At 34.2% G+C, this 21,141-nt stretch overlaps 2 protein-coding genes across 3 annotated transcripts; one reads left to right on the plus strand and one right to left on the minus strand.

The window, feature by feature from the left end:
• The first annotated feature begins 1,297 nt into the window (after window positions 1-1,297).
• Window positions 1,298-15,105, plus strand: LOC122025772 (protein NPGR2-like). Of its 2 annotated transcripts, XM_042584646.1 has the most exons (8): window positions 1,298-1,562; window positions 1,659-1,716; window positions 2,275-2,569; window positions 4,087-4,336; window positions 6,031-7,247; window positions 9,451-9,601; window positions 11,526-11,866; window positions 14,605-15,105. In XM_042584646.1, exons 3-7 carry the CDS (start codon window positions 2,336-2,338, stop codon window positions 11,840-11,842), a joined length of 2,169 nt encoding a protein of 722 aa, XP_042440580.1. In that variant the 5' UTR covers window positions 1,298-1,562; window positions 1,659-1,716; window positions 2,275-2,335; the 3' UTR covers window positions 11,843-11,866; window positions 14,605-15,105. The 2 variants fall into 2 exon arrangements, with proteins under 2 accessions (XP_042440580.1, XP_042440579.1); XM_042584645.1 differs by lacking the exon at window positions 1,659-1,716.
• Window positions 15,106-15,858: 753 nt separating this feature from the next.
• On the minus strand, window positions 15,859-21,090 carry LOC122023016. The gene is made up of 7 exons (XM_042581116.1): window positions 19,540-21,090; window positions 17,638-17,679; window positions 17,416-17,505; window positions 17,207-17,349; window positions 17,071-17,161; window positions 16,886-16,962; window positions 15,859-16,812 (listed from the first exon to the last, which is right to left on the minus strand). Exons 1-7 carry the CDS (start codon window positions 19,615-19,617, stop codon window positions 16,161-16,163), a joined length of 1,173 nt encoding a protein of 390 aa, XP_042437050.1. The 5' UTR covers window positions 19,618-21,090; the 3' UTR covers window positions 15,859-16,160.
• Between the last annotated feature and the right edge of the window lie 51 nt (window positions 21,091-21,141).

Genomic DNA, 21,141 nt, shown 5'->3' on the forward strand with positions numbered 1-21,141 from the left:
ATCCATCAAAGTAAACATATGGATAATTTTCTGGACAGAAATAAAATAAAAGGTACTACTAATTATTTATATCATCAAAAATAATCTTTCTCTTTTGAAAATTAACAAATTAATACTTTACTTATAATTTAATATATAAAATACCTATATCTGTATTTCATTTTAAAATAGTATTAATTAAAGTTGCATTACGTTGGCATAGAACTACTTCAAAAATAAATAATTTTAATTAAAATTAATCATTATGTATATGCATTATATATATAATATAATATATAAATACGTATAAATTGATATTCCAAATCTATAAATTAGATTTTATAATCATACAATAGTATAATGTAAAGGCGACAATAAAAAAATCTCAACAAATTCCTGTAATAAATTCTCCTTGATAAAAAATTAATTTAATTTTTTATATCAAATATTAAACTTATCTTATTAAAATGTTAAGAAATATATACTCTCTAATGTAAAATTTTTTTTTGTGAGATTAAATAGAATCATAATAATAGTATATATTTTTATATAAAAAATAATAAGAGCAAAGTACTAATAATTATTTTTAATGTGAAAAAGTACGTTAATATAATTTAATCTTATGTTTCATTAAAATTAATTATTAAAAAATTTAAATTCTTAATTAACTAGTAAGATTACGGTAGAATAAAGCAAATTCGACAAATATACTTATCTTTAAAAATAAGTTATTTAAAAAAACTGCATTATGTTAGAATAATTTTAATCAAAATTATATTATTTTAAAGAAATTTAATAAAATTATCATATCACGAAATACTCTAATCTAAAAGTCAAACCGTATTACGATGAAATTTATAGTACAATCTCATAGATCATTTAAGATGATAAATAATGTTATGTTTGTCACATGAGATCACGAGATCGAACTGTGAGACTGTCGGGGTGTTACAGTACAATGATACAACTTTATTTATGAAAGAAAATTTCTAAATATTTCTTTTCCTCATTCATATGAAGGAGTAATTTGAGCATTATAAATATTTATATGTGCTGTTTAGTGATTTTTCAAACAATTAAAAAAGTAGAGATATTTTCATAACAATTAGGGTGAAATATTATTTCGATAATTTTTTTAAAAGTAGATGCTCGTTTAATAATATGATATAAAGGAGGTCCTTTTAATATTTTTTTTGGGTTCAATTTTCTTTTACCCATCTTCTTTTCTATCCATTCATTTCCTCCTCCTACTCACGCTCATCATTTTCTATCCATTCAAGTAAACGCACAATTGAATTTTATTTTATTTTTTAAAGTCTCTCAGCGATCTTTGCCACATTCCTAAGAAATTGCGATGATTTCTTAATTTGAATAGAATTCTTAGAAGCCGCCCTTCCCTGATAGGAGATTTCGAGGAATTCGAAGGGTAAAGGGAGCGATTTCCTTTGAATTACCGTCGGAATGCTTTGGCAGGGCGATTCTTTTTGAGGAATTTTGCTTTTTTCCTCGGCGGAATTTCATCAAAGAGGTCGAGAGATTTAAGATTTTATTGCTGGGTCCCCGATCGAGGGTTGGTTGAATTGGTAAGATTTATTGCCCTAGAAGTACTTTTTTATTGCCCCTTTCCAAACTCGTCCGGTATCCCTTCTGTGGATTACTGGCTACATTAACTTGGCCAGGTTCCGAGAGTTGGCGAGTGTCTGCCTATTTTGGACGGGGAGGTTGAAGAAATCTCTGGTAGGATCTTCTTTGGGTTGTGTTTTCGCAATCGGTAATTAGGGTTTCGAGAGGACGGAGGGCGCGAAAGGTGTGGTTTTGGGTGGGTTTTGGTTCATCTGGGGCCGTTTTGTGGTTGTTCGAATTGCTCTTTGTGTTGGGATCCAGGCTTTTGAGGTGTTTGATTGTTAATCTTCTTTCTTGGTTTCATATTTTCCTTTTCCCCTGAGATAGATAGTAAGTCTGCGTTATAAACTTTTGTTTTGTATTGTTCGATCTCTCAGTTTTTCTAAGTTTCATCAGTGATTTAGTCTTTTGTTTTCTTGTCTCATACCCTTCGCAGATTGTCAAGGTTGCAAAGTTTTCTATGGTAAATTAAGGCAAAAGTTGAATTCTTGGATAGGTCCCTAACACTGGATTCATCATGTCTGTTTGTGTGTGATATTCCATCTTTTATTTTGTCTGTTTATGAGGAATTTCACAACAGTTCAATGGAGTTCGAATTGATTTGCTTGCTGTCAGTTGGGATACCACTCATCAGTGGTTCTTTAACACTCCTTCCTTTTCTGTATATGCTAGGTATCTCTCAAAAGTAGATGGTACAGAATCTTCTTCAAGCTGCGTGAATGATTAGAAATGAATGAAGAGGAGAGGCTCCTTCTCTGTCCTTATGAGGAACACAATGAACTGCTTGTGTTCTGGTGAACAAATGCAAGTCAACGAAATGACCCAATCAACTGAGTTCTTGTCCACAAAAGATGTCTCGGTAGACCAATATACTCAACAAAATAGTGAGATTGAACAAAGGGTTGACATTGGAAACATTGAAGAAGCGGAGTCATCTCTTCGTGAAGGTCTCTGCTTGAATTATGAGGTTGGTGTCAGTCTTTTTAGGCACCAGTTTATGGTGGTGATGAGCCCTTCATAAAGTTCTGATGCACATGCATGTCTATATACTTTCAATTCTAGAATTAGGATTGTCTTTATGATATTAAGAAACAATACATTCAATTCTCTGTTACTTTGTGAGCTTATTTTGCCGTGCTGCTGTGCATGAGGGTATACATAGTCAAGCTCAATTTAGCATATTCATTTAAACATTTGGCTTGTCATTATCTAAAGGCTAACAAAATGCTGATGCTTAACATGTTTATAATCAATCAGCCTTAGCGAAGCCTTATTTTAACCCATCCTGAGCTTTAGGTAAATTAAGTTGCTCCCAAGATATTTTTATACTATTGGTATTGCACTTTTAGAAAAGTTCCTTGTGGTAGGTATTATATAGGCCCGCCTAAGAATATTTATTGCTTCAAGTAGCTATGCCTAGTGCATTTGCAATGAGATATTGGTTTATTTTTCAATTATCTCACCCAAGCAAATGTAATCTACTACAGATCAACTAGATATTTTTAGAAATTATTTGGATAACATGACTAATTTAATAATTTTTTTTTCTTTATTTCATACAAACTTGAGGAAACAATAAAAGGAAATGGAAAGACATCTATTAAAAGAGTATGTTAAACATAGATCATGCTCAAATTGGATTACTTTATAATTTAGTTGCAAAGGTTCAAAAGTAGTGGACTATCTCAAGTCTCAACCAAAGGGGATCACTATATTAACCTGTACTCAATACTGAAGAGAATGAATCACAACTTGGTATATATGAAGACAATAGGAATATGTAGAAAATTATCAATTTTTTGCACATTAAAATTAAATTTTCTTTTTTGGCATAAGCACTAAAAGCTGTGAAAATACAAACTAAAACTTTATTTGCTTATTATCTGTTATGTGTTAATCGCTAGGGTAACTGTTTGAGTATCATGAACAGTTAATTAAATAATATTTTGCATGGACACATTTTATCCTGAAGGGGATCCTTAGCACAACAGTAAAGTTGCGCCGTGTGACCTAGAGGTCACCGGTTTGAGTCTCGAAACAACTTTTTGTAAAGCAGAGTAAGGCTATGTACAATAGACCCTTCTCCGGAGCTCCATTGGTGGGAGCTTCATGCATTGGGCTGCCTTTATTTTATAGGCACATCTTATCTTGTATAATTCTTTCAAACCTGAATTTTTGTAGTATACTTGAAGTGTTTGAAGCTCAATTTTTTTTAGTCATTGTGCATATGGTTACTGTTATTTGCTTGGTATCTTGGATTTCCATATTTATACAAATTTGTATATTTGATGATGAAAGTGTTTTCCAGGATCTTCTGATCTATAACAATGCCACTGTACTATCTTCTAAACGGTTTTCAATGTGTATTTAGAGTGTATTTATGTTTTGTATGTCATTACTTTATACAGACCTACAATACAAAATTATTGTTTGGTACCAATTGAAGTTACATAAAAGAGTTTTTTTTTTTTTTTTATCTTGTAGGAAGCAAGAGCCTTGCTTGGCAGGCTGGAGTATCAAAGAGGAAATGTAGAAGCTGCACTTCGTGTTTTTGATGGCATAGATCTTGCTTCAGTGACTCCTAAGATAAGGTCCACGATAAATAAAAGAATGGAACACCACAAGAATCATACAAACTGGGATGCTCGGCCAATGTCCATACATGCAGTTGGCTTACTTGTTGAAGCAGTGTATTTAAAAGCAAGAGCATTGCAAGATCTGGGAAGGTTTAAAGGTGTGCCTTTTATTCTGAATCATAGTTTCTAACTGATTTGAACTGCACTCTAAGTGGCCAAGCATAAATACAATTTCTTACATTATCGTAAAGGTACTTCTATAAACAAGTTAGAAAATGTACAATCGTATAGGATGAATAATCCTTCCACTCTAAGTGGTGAATGTACTATGCGGAGGTTATATATTTATGACTGATTTTTGCCACCTAAAATGGTAGTTGTGCCATTTTAAGGTTTATTAGTGCGAGTCAGGTTTCCCTTCAGAATGCCCATGAACCACATACTGCCAAATCTGCTAGATCTAAGTGTAGGCAATCACATGTTCATTGCTGAGAGAGATGCATCTTTGCATCTCTTGGGTTCTAGGAAATTTGTACTAGACATTTTGAGTTCTTTTTTGGACTATACAAACTGCTAAGTTTTGTTCTAAGATAACTTTTATCATGTTAGTTCATTGAATTCAACTGACTAGGTATGGGCATAAAGTCCAATTCACTTGACTAAAAAGACTGTTGCATGACCCATCATGTCTTTATGTTTTGATCATTATGCATGTGTGATTCTAGGAGTGTGCTCTATGACAGAGACTCATAGCAAGTATGGCGTAATCAAAACTATGGTCCTAGATGTTTGTTGCTGTGTGCATATTGCAACTTATTATAACATAGCTTTTCACTAGTGCATATCTCTATATTATTGCTTCAGCAGCATCTGAAGTGTGTTTCATCACTAGTGCTGCATTTGTGCAATATCTTTTAGAGAACTCTTCTTTTGTTGCAAAATTTTGAAATGAGATCAGAGGATCCTTTCTCTAAGGAATGTTAATATATTAAGGAAATTGGAGATAAGCACTAAGAGTGTGTGATCTAGTATATATAATTTTTTGTTAGTTATAATTTTGGTTTTGATAGACAAATTTTAATGAATGTAACTTTGTTTGAAAAGTGTACAAGGATCCACATCAGCTACTCTATTCAAAGATTTTATCCTAAATTTTAGATAGGGTAGCTAAAAAGTCTTTGCATCAGCTATCCTATCTATTCCCTAAATTTAGATTTGATGAATAGTGATTTTCTAAATTTAGGAAATGAAACCTCTATTCTAAAAGTAAAATAATATTTTTTTTTTCAATCTCTCTCCTTCCACTCATTCTTTTCAATATCTCTTCTTCCACTCATTCTATAAATATAATAATAAAAAAATAGAAGAAAGAGAAGAAAATAATAAAAAATTAAAAATAATGGAAATTTTAGGGTAGTTGATGTAGTGTGAAGTGAAAAGTGATTGTTTAAATTTAATAAAGTAAGTTATTTACCCTAAATTTTAGATATAGTGATAGGGAAACTGATGTGGATGCTCTAATTGGGGTGTTGAATCTCCAAAATGAGCAGCTGACAAGCTTGGCCTTCGTGACTAAACATTTGATATTTTAACCTCTCTTGCATCCTCTCCTTATGATGTAAGAAATTCTGTTGTCGATGTGTTAAACCTGCTGAAACAAATTTTACCTATGTAACTTCTTTATGGTAAATATGTATCGCCATTCATCATGTAACTTTAGTTTCTTGTTTCTCAGATGTATTAGTTAGGCAGTATCTTTTTTGTTTCTGTTTTTTTTTTTTTAATCTTTTTGCTCATTATGAATTGAATGTGAATTTAACGAATGTCCAAGATACTTCTAAATTTGTTGCAGAAGCTGCTCAATCATGCAACATTGTCCTGGACACTTTAGAGTCTGCTTTAACTGATGGCTCTGTGGGGAACTTTCTTACTGATAGTAAGTTACAGGAGATAGTACGCAGGGCGGTTGAGTTACTTCCGGAGCTATGGAAACTGGCTGGGTTTTCCCATGAGGTCATCTTATCTTACCGGAGAGCCCTTCTTGGACACTGGAATCTTGATGCTGTCACCACAGCAAAGATACAAAAGGAATTTGCTATTTTTCTTCTTTATGGAGGCTTTGATGCAAGTCCCCCTAACCTTCGTTTTCAAATGGATGGCGCTTTTATTCCTAGGAACAATATAGAAGAGGCTGTTCTTCTGTTAACTATTCTACTGAGAAAGTTTTCTCTGAAGAGAATTGAATGGGACCCATCTATTCTTCATCATCTGACTTTTGCGCTAGCCATATCAGGGCAGTTAGGTTCACTGGCCAATCAGGTAGAAGAATTACTACCTGGTGCCCTAGATAGGAAAACCCAATACTATACTCTTGCTTTGTGTTATTTGGGGGAAAATGATGATCTTACTGCTTTGAATCTACTGAGAAAGCTACTGAGTGCTTCAGAGGATCCAAATTGTGTGAAAGCATTGTTACTTGCTTCTAAAGTTTGTGGTGAGAATATTTCGTGTGCAGAAGATGGTGTTATGTTTGCACGCAGGGCTCTCACCAACTTGCATGGTTGCTGTGGCCAAATTGAAAGTCTAGCTAATTGTTTACTTGGAATTTCTCTTTCAACTCAGGCTAGGTCTTCTAGTTCTGACTCAGAGAGGGTTTTAAGGCAGTCTGAGGCAATTTACTCGCTTGAAAAAGCTGAAAAAGTGGTCCCTGGGAAAGATTATAGGATCTTATATAATCTAAGCTTGGAAAATGCTGAACAAAGAAAGTTGGATTCAGCTCTTCGTTATGCCAAACAGCTCATGCAACTTGAAGCTGGATCAAATATTGAAGGATGGATTCTTTTAGCTCGAATATTGTCTGCACAGAAGCGGTTTGTTGATGCTGAAACTATTATTAATGCTGCTTTGGAACAAACAGGAAAATGGAATCACGGGGTATTGTTGAGGACTAAAGCTAAAATTCAAATCGCACAAGGGCAATTGAAGAATGCAATTGAGACATATACTCATCTTCTTGCAGTAATTCAGTTGAAGACTAAAAGTTTTGGCTTTGGACTAGCAACTTTGAAGGTAAAATAATCTTCTTCTTCTAAAATGCTTTTATTAGCTGTCACAATGGATTATTATTCTTTTTCTTTTGTTATATATATTAATATGTATTATTCCTTTTTGTTTGTTATATATTTATATGCATTGGCTTCTACACTAACATAGTGTTACATAATACTTTCATGCCTAAGTTATAGATAGAATTAGTTATGTCTAAGGGATATAAATGCATGAATTGTAATACTCATGGTAGTCAAGATTGCGATTTAGCCTGCAGGATCTCACAATATTATGATCCAATTTTACTTAAACAATCCAGATCCCAAGTATGATCTTAATTGGTCTAAGGCCAATCCTATGCTTACTCATTGTCCTATGTAGGATCTCAGTCTAAACAACCTTTACTAAATAGAATATTATATGTTAGAAATCTTTTAAGATTGGCATTTACAATAACAAATATGTTTTATGGGCATGTCATATCATATGAGAAAGTTTTTGATTTTGTAATATATTTTCTAATTGCTTAGTAGATTTATCTTGCTTCATTGTTGTCATTATCTTCCATCTTATAATTATCATTCATCTTGTAGAAGTTGCTTGATGTGCAATGACAAAGCACTAAGAATTGTAGTGTATACTTTTATTTTTCATATATTTACCATAGGATTATTTTTCTTTATGCTTTGTGGTGTTGAAATGTAGCCCTTAAAATGCCAATCTAATACTATAAAATGAAAGCGGCAGTAAAGTTATAGATATTTAAAAAAAAACTAGGTTTAGGGCTATAAAATGCTTGAAAACTTAATAGGAAGCAACAAGAAACGTCGATTAGCAAGTGGTAATAGCAGTGACGAGCAACATTGAGTGGCGACGACTTTTTGACTTTGGGTGGTGCACATAAATAAGGTTTTTTTATCTGGGTGGGAGATGTGGTTGGAGGAGAGAGCATTGGTTGAAACCTCAAATGAAGTAATCGTGATCATCGACTAAATTGTGACCCTGGCGGCAAAAAGAATTACATAATGGTTTAAATTAAAACTGTTATATTAAAAAAATTATTATATGTGTGTGTGTATGTGTGTGTGTGTGTGTGTGTGTGTGTGTGTGTGAGGAAATATGGGAAGTAAAATAATTTAAGGTTAGTAAGATAAAGACAATATATAAAATTTAAGTTCAATAGTAGCAGACGTAATAAGATAATTGTTAAGATGGGAGATAATGAGTTATAGAGATTTAAGAGCCTAGGTTTATTTTTGCAAAATGATAGAGAGGTTGATAAATGTTTTACATAAGATACAAATAGGATTGTTGAAATGGAGGAGAACAACATATGCTCTTTGTGATCGACCCTAATGACGCAGGAGGATCCATATAACCGATTCCACTTAGTAGAATAAAAACTTGGTTGCTATGTTTAATAGTTGCTACAAAATTTTAATAGGCATTAAACATCTCACGAGATAATATTAAAATATGAACTCGACACTTGAAATATAAAATAGTTAACGATTATAATAATTAAATATTAATAAAAGTGTTTTTTTAATTAATATACAGTTATATTTTAAAAATATGCGAAATTGCATCGGCATGACATGATATGATACCAAAGATAGATAGTTATATATAGTTCTGGTCCATGATTGAAACTTTGACATTGTTGGAAATTTTAAACCTTGATAAAATTTCAAGAGTAGATGCTGAACCTTGATATATTTATTTCACTCTGCAATCTCTCAATTTTTATCTAACCTCAAACTTCAAAATCTCATGATGTCTTGAATTTGAGGAGTCAAGGAACTAAGTCGAGACATTTAAAGATCTTCACGAATTTCTAATATCTCTTTCTTGACAACCATAATCTTGTTGCCATCTCTTTGAAGATCAGTTCAGAGCCTTGAATCTTCATGCCACTGCACCAGTCTTGTTTTTTTGCTTTTTGATAAGTGTTTTACTCAGGTTTATCTTTTCCTTAAGAGACTTTTTATAATTCATCTGAAGAAGTTCAACTTAGATAGTATCTACACTGTAGCTTCAGTGGGAGTGTTAAAAATATTAGATGTAACCTAGTTTAAGGTATGCCTAAGTTTGAGAAAAATTTAGTATATTTCTAAGGGCTATAAATACATACGTTGCAATTCCATGCATCAATAATGTAATATTTTATCCCTCTCAATTCAGATATATCTGGAAATATTACTTCACAGATTTCTATTTGCAGGGTGGAAAAATTGATAGAAGTTTGGAACTTCAGACTTGGTATGATCTTACTAATGTCTACATAAGCATGTCACAATGGAGGGATGCTGAAGTTTGCTTAAAAAATTTCAAAGCTATTAATCCTTATTCTGCTTTAGCATGGCATGCAACAGGTATCCATGTTTGTCAACTATTTTTTCTTTATCCAAGCTACATTTTATATACTGCCGGTCTGCAATAATCACCTGCTTTCTAGTTTTAGTTTTTATTTTTTTTTTCTCTTGATTTTCTTTTGTTCATGAGAATTTAATTAGATGATTGTTTCTAAAAGACTCTTTTTACTTAGTGTCAGTGGACCTTTCAGCTGTTTAATTATCCTGAATTTGTTGTTTTCTTCAGCTTAAACTGGTTAGTTTTCAACATAATCTGCGAAAGCAGATTATTGTAACTGCCATGATTGCCTCAAGATTGGAGTGGTTTGTTCCTAGATATCTTTCAATACATAGGCTATTCTGTGATTCATCTAAAGAGAAGAATTTAGCAGTACAAATTTACTAAATAAGAAGATGCGGATATCTAACTAGAACTTTGGATAAACTAGTTCTGTTCTCAAATTCCCTTTGAGGAATTCATGTAGTGACTCATTTACTATGGTTCTATAGTTTACAATGAACCTGACTTGTTGCCATTGATCATTTATAATTTGTCGTGATGAATAGCACGTTCATGAAGCACATCTTACATTTTTGGTTTTGTGCCTCTCGTATCTCATCCTTCCTATATTATTTTGTTGCAAGATCTCATAGATTCCATTAGGACCTACTTGCTCTATAGTCTCATTGCATTGAGACAGTTTCTTGTTTGATCTAGCTGGTGTAACGGGATATATTATAATAAGTATTTGGAGTAGCGTTATTGTTAATGATCAGATTGTAATTGTATAAACTGATTGGTTTTGCATTTCTTTTGGGCGCATATGAAAGATGAATGTCTTACATTCTTGCAAAGACTCCAACACCATTAATTTTTGAATTTTCTCATTATTAACCTTCCCTGCTTAGTCCTCCCTGTCCTGTTCCACCTTTGAGGACATCAATTGATATACTGGGATTCTGGTAGTTAGGTATGCTAACCTCATATCATCGTTGGATTTTATTATTTTTAGAGAAGATCTTGTGGAAATTTTTGTGTGTACTTGCCGGTTGATGGTTTGCTTGTTTATTGTAACCGTCAGATGCATACGTGATCCACCCAATGTTTAAAATTTCAACCCGTGCCAAGGTTTCGGTCTGCACCGGAACGATACGGTTTCAGTACCGTATCATGCCGTGCTGATATAGTTTCGGTATTTTTTAAATAAAAAATAGATTAATTAAAAAACTAAAATATTTAACATAAATATTTAAAAAATAAACAATATAAAAAATAATCTTTAAAAAAAGGAAAAATATGAAAATAGATAAATAAATAAATCAAAATGTTATTATAATTTTTAAATTAAAATAAATGAAATATAAAATTAATTAGATAATTTTATTAGGGTTTAATAAAATCTCTTTAAGATCATCATAACTAGGAGTTGATTAAAATAATTAATCTAAGTTTAATTAAAAAAATTTGAAATCCGACACCACTCGCGAGCCCGCACGATTTCAGCACTGTCATGGGTTGTGCAACCAGCCATGGCCGCAGGGATTGTGTGATTCCTTCAACGTGATTGCGTTGGCCGTGCGACCCCTCTACAGCGACCGCAGGGTCACACAATGTCTCCACGGTGACAGTGGAAGGGTTATGTGACCCCTCCGCTGCTGTTGCAAGGTCGAGCGAACCCTCCGCTGTGACCACGGGTCGCGCAACACGTTGCACCTATCGCGGGTCTGGCGCCGGGGTTGTGCGGTGCCGATCGCCAAACGGAACGAGACGTTTCACTCGTTTCAACTGTTTCGGCACGGCACTTTAAACCATGGATCCACCCACTATCAATATACTAGTCATGTAAAGATTCTTTTTCTATTCTCTCTTTTATTTCGAATGCTTTTTGTTTGTGTAAATTTCCACTCAATTTTAATCTTACACATTAAACTCTATTGATTTCAGGACAGTTATATGAAGCAAAGGGCCTCCTTAAAGAAGCTCAAGGAGCATATGCTAAAGCCTTGGACATAGAACCAGGCCATGTCCCTAGCTTGGTCTCCACTGCGATTGTCCTTAGAGATCTAAATGACACTTCATTGGCCATCATCAAAGGCTTCCTCACTGATGCACTTCGACTTGACCACGCTAACCATATTGCTTGGTTCAATCTTGGTCTAATTTATAAAGCTGAAAATCCAAGGTTGGCACTTGAAGCTTCTGAGTGTTTTCAGGCTGCCACTCTCCTTGAAGAGACTGCACCAGTTGAACCTTTCAGATGACGTCTTCCACAACAATCAAACTCTGTAAGTTATTGTGAATCTGCAACTATTTTAGTGTTTTGCGGTATCAGGTCCTACTGCTTTGTGTATTTAGGTTGCTTCAATCATTTAAGTGCATAGAATTAGAAATGATAAAATTTCTCATGCATATATTTCTTGGATCATAGAAGTCACCTGTTATGACCTAACTTTCAACAGATACGATGTGACCTGCTAAAAGGACCCTCGCATTGTTATAGCAGGTCTTATATATTGGCCTTAGGAGAAGGTGCCTCTAATGTGCATCGCCTTATGTTATCTTCCTATTGATGCTGATCTTTCACTATAGGCCATTAGGTTCTCTAGGCACAGGCTCCTCTTCCTAGCAGTACATGGGGCGGTGATCTGACAACTCCAATCACCATTTGTTGTGAATAAATAAGAGTAGGTTTTTTTTTTTTTTTTTTTTTTCAAATTTACCATAAATGGCACCATGGTTTATGAAAAGGACCATTGTTCTTCCTTGGTATGTACAGAATTTTTCTGGGATGTCAAATAAAACTGAAAAGTCTGAGTTAAAACATCAGGCACTAGAAGTTTGACAATCGTTGCAGAGCTAACAGTTGCACCCCAACTGTCTGATTCTGATTTGCAAATCATTCCTTTGTAAACAAATGAATATCCAATGACATATGTGCCACAGCAATAACTTGGTTCTTTGCTCCACAGATTTCTGCTGAAAGTGAACAGCTGAATTCCATGTGTTTGCTAGTAAGGCTTTCGATCAGTCTTTTATTGTTTCATTTGTTATGTTAATCAAAACCATATGCCATTACTGTCTCATTAGTCACAAGAATTCACTTTCTAAGATTTAAGTTATCTTGTTAAACAATGAAATGAATATTCAAACTTGTTTCTTGAAAATCTACTCTTCTGAGATTTAAGTAATTTTATTTAGACACTGATTGAATACTCAAACCCTTGACTTATATATTCATCTTTCACCTTTCGTAGAATTCAGTCTCGTTTCTTGCGTGTATGATTTCTAACATCAGTTTTCTTCTTCTCAATTGTCATATATTCAGCTTTCACCTTTTGTAGAATTCAGTCTCGTTTCTTGCGTGTATGATTTCTAACATCAGTTTTCTTCTTCACAATTGTCATATATTCAGCTTTCACCTTTTGTAGAATTCAGTCTCGTTTCTTGCGTGTATGATTTTCTAACATCAGTTTCTTCTTCACAACTGTCTGCAAGCAAATGTGAAGTGATTTTTTTTTCCATTTTGTGTGGTATGCCACTGAAACCCTTTATTTGGAGCACTTTTTTGTCACAAGTATCCCTGCTCCGCATCTATTATTATGCTAAATCATAGGAATTTATGAAGGTCAGAGGTAGCTTGATTCTGTGATTTAACAAGCCACCTATCAAACAGTAAGTAAGAAGTCAACACATCCTTAAAAGTGTCCTTGTTTGATACTTTCTGCATTCCTCACCCGTTGAAGGCTATCATAGAATGCTGGCATCAATTTTAGCTATATTTTGTTATGAAATTTCTCCTCGCTTTGATCAAAAGTGAGTCTTGACCGGGCAAAGGACAATTTGACAGAGAAAGGCTATATTTAATTAGTGAAATTCAATACTTACCAAAAGGCACACATAAAATTTAGCATTTACCAACAGGCACACCACACTTTGTAATTTATCAACCGACGCCTTCCATCTGACATTCTAAAAATATTCTTGCACTTGCTGAAACATGTTTAAACTTTTAAAAATATTTTTATTAACTTCTAGTGGTCAAAGCATTCAAATAGAAAAAAAAATGATAAACCTAGTTAGCCTCATTGATTAGTCTTGGGGTGACCGGCCTAACCCCACGGAATTTTTCCACCGGACACCAGGATAAATCGAAAAGCGCGCGTGGCGGGTAGCCTTAGAGCCCAACATCCTTTGGTTGCGCGTCCTATTTGGAGGGAAAATTCTTACAAATACATCATAGCTGGGGATCGAACCGTGGATGCCTAGGTGACAACCTGAATGTCTTACCGTGGCACCATAGCCCCGGGACAATATTGACTTCTTTAGGTTAGTGTAATTCTCCCTTTATGCCTAGATGGGATAACACATGATTTGCCAATGCAAGACCAGGTAGAAATTTCAGGGGTAGGACAATAGGAAATGATCTACTATATTCTGGGTGCTAGTTTTTGTTTCGGCAGGTTTTCGTAAATTATGTGTTTGTATGATAGTCAATATCCCGAGACAGTATATCTGACATAGGCAAAGGCTTTTGAGCATGCATAGCATTTTAGATTTTTTATCGACCAGGTATTTTACTTCATGTGCAACTAATGCACTGTTATTGTTCAATTTATATTTTACATAGCATTAATTTTGTTTGTTATGCCCTGTTTGACATTGTTGTTCAGTTCCCCATCTCAATTTCTTTTACATTGGAATGCTAGCGACTATGTTCATGGCTGAGGTAACCGACAAACCGATCAAATTTGTTTATGACACAATAATAAAGCTCAGAAGTATTTTGCGAATCAATTCAGCATTGTAGAAAAATACTGAATTGAAATACCATTTTTTTTCCTCAAAAAATCTTATCCTGAAGCACGCCTTATTAAGGCATGGAATTTTTTATCGGTCACACAACACGCCAACCGGCTATTTGGCACAGGACCGAACTGTGCTAATGGAATACCTAGTCATAAGCGGCTGATCATTATTCACTCCACTCTCTAACTTGCTGATTGTTTTTTTTTTTTTTTGCCAGGAAACCAAGCTGCTGCTATCTGCGCTAGTTGGGCTATTTTCATTGTAATACGACAGACAGCCTTCTATCTGACGAATGGAAAGCATCCTTAGTCGTTCGTAAGCAGCTGGTTTACTCAAGGATTCTGGGGAGATTCGAGTGGTTTAAAGATGTGGCCAATGCCAGAAACTTACATTGATGGCAGTGGTGAAACTGGACCGTCTCCCTGGGTGAATTGAATTTAGGCGAAGTACGACATTGTGAATTGTTTTCCGATCTTTTTTGAAGGAGTTTGACGATCAGTTCCATTTACCCAATGAGCTTCTCGTGTTTATTGATGCATATAGTTTATACCTACCTACCTCTCTATGCTTGTCGGAAAACACGAAACAAAAAACTCATGGAGAATGAGAATAGGCCAATAAGATGTGTTTATCAGCCTTTTCTATGCCTTGCTAGTAGAGGAGACATTATCTGTTTTAGTTGTCTTGATCAATTATCTTATTGGAGGTTTATATTTTATTTTAAACAATTCTCACTCGTCAAGAAAATAATGCTTGAGAAGAGAGATACATCGAGTTTGTATATTTTATATATTCTTTTATTATTAAATAAACATAAATAAATCTTATCGAATCGTAATACCAAATTTATTAACGAAGAGAGTCCAGCAAATCTACCAAATCAATTAACCTAGACAAATCAAATTAGTTGAATTAGATTATGAGCAAAAGTTTGAATTAATCATGCCCGCAAGAGGTACTCCACTTGACAGCAAATCCTTACCCGAGACCTCTATTACAATCGAATAATTATTTATAAATCGACCTACTAAAATAAAATATATTTATCTTACAACAAGTATTTCGTATCAACCTCCAGCTAATGGTCCTACGGACTGTAATAACATTGAGCATGCTGCTGTTGGCCATACTGTTGCTGTTTTGAAGAGAAGGGAATAAATATAAATAGAAAGACGAAGAGAGTCGACGGTCGATGATGCATAGAGGTATTTACACGACAAGAGAACGACGGCGAGCAAACGTTTAGCACACATGGGAGACAACTTTGGGAGAAGAGAAAAGAAAAAAAAAAATTCAATACATAACACAAGATATTTTTTATGAATATTTTCATAATTTAAAGGCTTCCCTATCTATTAGTTAATAATCTTTGCCAACTGAATACATATATAAAAAATGAGATCTACCAAACTACTAATACATGTGTATGAATATATATTTTTTCATTTTATGAACCCAATTTTAAAAAATATATTGAATAACTATTTCATCCCCCATCAACCAATTCCATTTTCGACAATGTGAATGAAATTCTTAAGACAGTAAGCAGGTAAATGTTCCAGTCACATAACAGACTCATTTTCCATGTTGCTCATATTTGAGTAGAAAGTCAGCAGCAAAATCTGGAGGCAATCTAGCAGAGGAAATTGGAATATCGATATTTGTACTTACATATGGGTAATAATAACTAACAACCTCCGATGTCTTTGTCAAGTTCTACTTCCGTAAAACCTTCATTTACTATGAAGATCAATTTTAAAGTCTGAATCACTGTCATGACTGCTTTGATCCATGGAATCGTGCTGTATACTTATCGTACGGGAAGAAGCCAGCTGTGACAATCTGTTCGCCATAAGTTCGACCGTGCAATGAGTGTGCAGCCGTGCAAGCTGCTTCTTTCCTTAAGAACTCCACAAATATACTGCCTGGTTCGAACGCAAACTCGTCGCTATCCCCAGTTCCTTTGTCTACTACTGTTCTGGAGTCCATTCGATCAATTGTGGATTCTGCAGGTTCAGCAGCAGTAACATTCCGGCAAGAGCTACTTCCAATTTCGGCATCTACCGTATCTAGTTTCGGTGACGATGAACCTGGACTTGGGCCAATCTGTTCTTCATTCATACTTGTGACCTTGTTAGATTCCAGTTGTTGGCCAATTTCCACATCAGCAATATGTTGTATCTCTATTGCAGAAGAGTCATCGATTCGCAGCACATCTTCACCACTACCGTTGCTGGTATCTCCTGCACTTTCAATGTCTCCTTCACGCATTAGATCTTGACTGTGTTGATGCTGATCGCTTGGATCCTCTGTTCTGCATTCTATCTCGATGGAATCTTCATTATTACACGTTTCACAAGCTCCAGCAACAGCTACTTGGTTGTCGTTGTATCTTACGAGATTGACTTCTTTTACAGTTCCAAACCTGCAATTCAAAAACTAATCCATCATGATGCTTTCGACATTGAGAATAATGACAGACATGCAAGTATACAGACCTCGTGCACTCCAAACGTACATCATCTAACACTTCCTCCAGTTCGGATTCAGAAAGCAGCATAAACTCCTCATTGAACTTCTCAAAAAAAGGTCTTAGTAAGAGGTAACTCAAGAAATTAACATGTCACTAACAATATTTCTATCTTTACACAGTCGAAAACAAACATTGTTTGGTTTCACATACCACATTTTTTAAATGAAGGACTTTAGTTGATGGGGCAAGTAGTGGCTTGGCATGCACAGGAATATCATAACATGGAGCACACTCTGTTTTCCTGAAAACCATTATAGTGGCAGGTCAGATATCTCATTAACCTAACTTATGCGAAATAGATGACTTTGAAAATAAAAGTACCTCGACCTGGAAATCAGGAAGAGCTTGCACTACAGTTAGAATATGCCCACCAAGCTTCATCCCATTTAGCCCAGAGCATGCCTTTAAAGTAACTGCATGGTCTTCATACTGTCGTACCAAATTTCAGTATCAGCAACTTCAGTCATGTCAAAAGCATGAATCACAAATTTGTACCTCGAGAAAAGCACATGGTCCATTATGTTTCTTCTCAAACCCAAAGCGATATGATTTAAGATCCCCATATGCACTGACAATCTCTTCAAGCTAAAAGAATAACTCAACAGTCAATGTGACCGAACTGAAGTTGCACAACCATGGAAGATCACAATCTAGTTCATAAAACTAATCTGTAGAATTTTTTTTTTCTATTTTAAAAAATAATTTCGATAAACTTACAAGACTAGATGAGATATCCTCAGAAATTCCTCCTATGAAGATCTGGAATACAAAATAGAATATAACCAGCATTAGATGTTGAGAACATCAACTATGATAAATGACATATGTAGGCTGTATAACCAAACATATATATGTTTTTTAAAATTATCTTAGCTAGTCTTTCTTTAATCTCCCTCGACACCTTACACCTACCACACTTATAAATTCAACTCATGTACTAACAAAATCTATTGGACCATCACCTTTGAACATATCTATCTCAATTTATTTTTTCTCATTTTCTTCACTATTGAAGCAAACCTAATTATTCCTCAATAATAATATTTTCTTCTCTTATTATTTTTATCCCACACTCCCGTTAACATTCTCATTGTTGCTAGATTATTGTTTTGTATACGTTGTTCCCTAATAGTTCAACACTTTAAACCACAAAGTAGGATGGATCAAATCACAATCTTATGAAAAATTTCTTTTTGACCAACAGTCTGCATGATGAAAACATCAGTATACCTCTCCGTTTCAACCGCCCACTCTTTAACCATTGATATCTTCAAAAGTTGATTCATGTAAGATAATGAATATGTTTAGGTGTTTCAGTTCAAATTGATGATTTCACTTGGTCAATCTTAAGGAACTTAGTAACAACAAATTGGGGTTTTCATGGCAATTTACATATATTAAATAGCTTTTACATTCTAAAAATTGAAAATAAAATGACTAGCATTAACCAGATCATTCACATATAAAATTAGGAAATCATCTTTGGAAAGAATATATTTTAATTCAAACTTTATACATATACACTGGAATAACACATACAAACTAGGTATTTATATGTATGATACGAGAATATGTTCTTCCTAGAAGAATCATCTATCCTTTAATGTCAATCATTTTTTATTTTCTTTATCTAAAGGTGATGATTGAACAACTAACAAACCTCCTTATAATGGAATGTTAAAGAATAGGGATCTCAAGATAATTGAATTGCATTGTAACCTATTTTAAGCCCACTTTGCTAACAGTTCTGGCCAATGGGTAGGAAAAGATAAGATGGCCTAAAAGTGAATTTCAAAATCATATCTAAAAGCTGTCAATGTTCAAATTGGCATAACATATGAAATATATATTCCTTATTGGTCAACAAATCAGGCATACATATATGGGATGGAGCATGATCCTTAGAGATAGTTAGAAAAGCATGGCCATTAAAAGTATCTAGGAAAGATAAAAATGAAATGTTCATGTACTAAGGTCTTGTGCAACTCAACCACACTTTAGGTGTTTAAGTTATATGCTTGACAAAATAAGCAGTCTTTCATGAACTATTTAACTAACAGAGTGAAGACGAGCTTTGTAAGAAGAATGAGAAAAAACTCTAATTAGCTCTCCCACTTGTACTACTAGCAACTCATTGGTGATTTCAAAGAAACACTTGATGGACATGAGCCTACTCCCAACTTGTGTATGATATTTTATTTTCCGTACCCTAACAAAATTTTGTTAGTAACTTGATAATTTAGGTGTATACCTTTATTCACATTGATATATCCAACTTTGCATGAAATCAAGAATTATAATAATTTAACATGCAAGTTAAACACAGGTAATAAATGGTAATGATCATGATGAAATGACTATAACAGAATAAAAATAATCATGTGTATCAGGGAAGTTAATGAGCTAGAGGTATGCAAACAGCGCATGTGACCCTGAACTCCATGTACAGATACGAGACATACTAGAAGTTTTGCTGTATAATGAAGGACCAATTAGATCAGATCTAATATGTTTCCTTTAGTAATACGCAATATTGTTAATCAAGCAAGCTACAACAACTAGCCAAAAGCAAAGTCATAAATACTCTGTGATTAAAGAGAAAAGCTAATGGGCATGTACCTTGTGGGGTGAATCCCTCACAATGTCAGCCACGGCCCTTATCTCTTCCTGTCGTTTCTCTGGAGCACCAGTCTGCATGAAAATAGGAACTGTCTGAAAACCTGCTACAGAATATCAACCTTAATATAAATCAAAATGCACGTTGAACCCATAAAGACTCTAAACAAGAAGAATTAACAATTCACAAGAACCATTAAAAAAAAAAAAGAGTTTAGTCACATGCGAGCCTGCACGTGCATTGTACATATCAATTCATTGAAAAGGATTGCCTGGTGATATAGCTACTAGTTTTAAGTACAATCAGTGGCACACCATCACAATGATTAGGTATTTTTACAACTGATGAAAAGCAATAACAGGTACATTTTCACAAATGAAAAGATTTTGTAAGGCATATAAACGCAAAAAATCAACATCCCTGTTAAAGAATGAAATATCTACCAGACTCTACTGGGTGGTAAATACATCAGTATGCTACAGTGTAGATGGAGACACATACTAACATCTTTTACATTCTTAAATTTTTTATTGTACTGAGGCATAAAACACAAGGTTGATCAATATTATATGGTAATACTAGTCCATATGATTGCGACATGGGTAGTAATACCCGCTCCTAAACTCGTGTATGAATGGATAATATGATCCATCTGATAGAAGGAGAATGGACACAACTGTTCACGTAGACGCAAGCACAGAAATGGAACTGAGATTTTGGTTGCTCATATCAAGTTGACAATCCAACTTTAAGATGTCCCATAAAATAAAAGAAAATCCCTTATATCTCTAGAAACTTCCACACATGAACCTTAACAAGAGTTCTACTATCCTAGAAATTTTAACATCAAAGGCACTACACATCCCACAGATACATCAGGTTAATGTCAGTACTGGTAAAGATGAAAGTATGGTAAATGACAAGTTGAAATTAGTTTAAGTTGAATAAATGGATGGAAAGCACAGAAAAAGCTTGTATAAAAATATATATTAAATCTGATACTTCACTTTGTTTTTTCTTTTGTTAGGTCAAATGATACTTCTTTACTTTGTAATGCGTGAAGTTCTGACTGAGAGCTGAGAGTATCTACAGACAACAAGTAATGGCTATGTATACATGGTTAATCAAACAATCAAAGCTGATTTCTCATTTTACAATCATTAGTGCATGAAGTTATCGAAATAGCTACAAAAGAAGGAATTTTACAAATACATCTAGCTAAACATAAATGGTTAACTGAAGTAGATCTAGAGAAGTATAATTAATCATAGAATAACAGAACTTCCTTTGGAAAATAGCAGATTAACTAACTAATATCCTGCTCATCTTCTGCTACTAGTCAGACAACAAGACCAAAAATTCTAAAATGTTTAACGTAATATATGAATTGGCATAGTGATATTGCTAGAAACAATTACCTTCCAGCAGCATCCTTCTCTACCCTAAGATAGAAGACTCACCAGTATTTCTCGTGTCTTAGGCTTACAAAACTTGCTTCACCTTCCCCTCATATTAGACTTGTGATAACTTGCATTTGTATTACCTCTTATTGTTTTGATCATCTCACATAAGGGAATCTTTAGCAATACGTAACGGGGCATGAT

Source organism: Zingiber officinale, chromosome 9B (assembly GCF_018446385.1).
Source record: "Zingiber officinale cultivar Zhangliang chromosome 9B, Zo_v1.1, whole genome shotgun sequence".
In the NCBI taxonomy this organism is placed as follows: domain Eukaryota; kingdom Viridiplantae; phylum Streptophyta; class Magnoliopsida; order Zingiberales; family Zingiberaceae; genus Zingiber; species Zingiber officinale.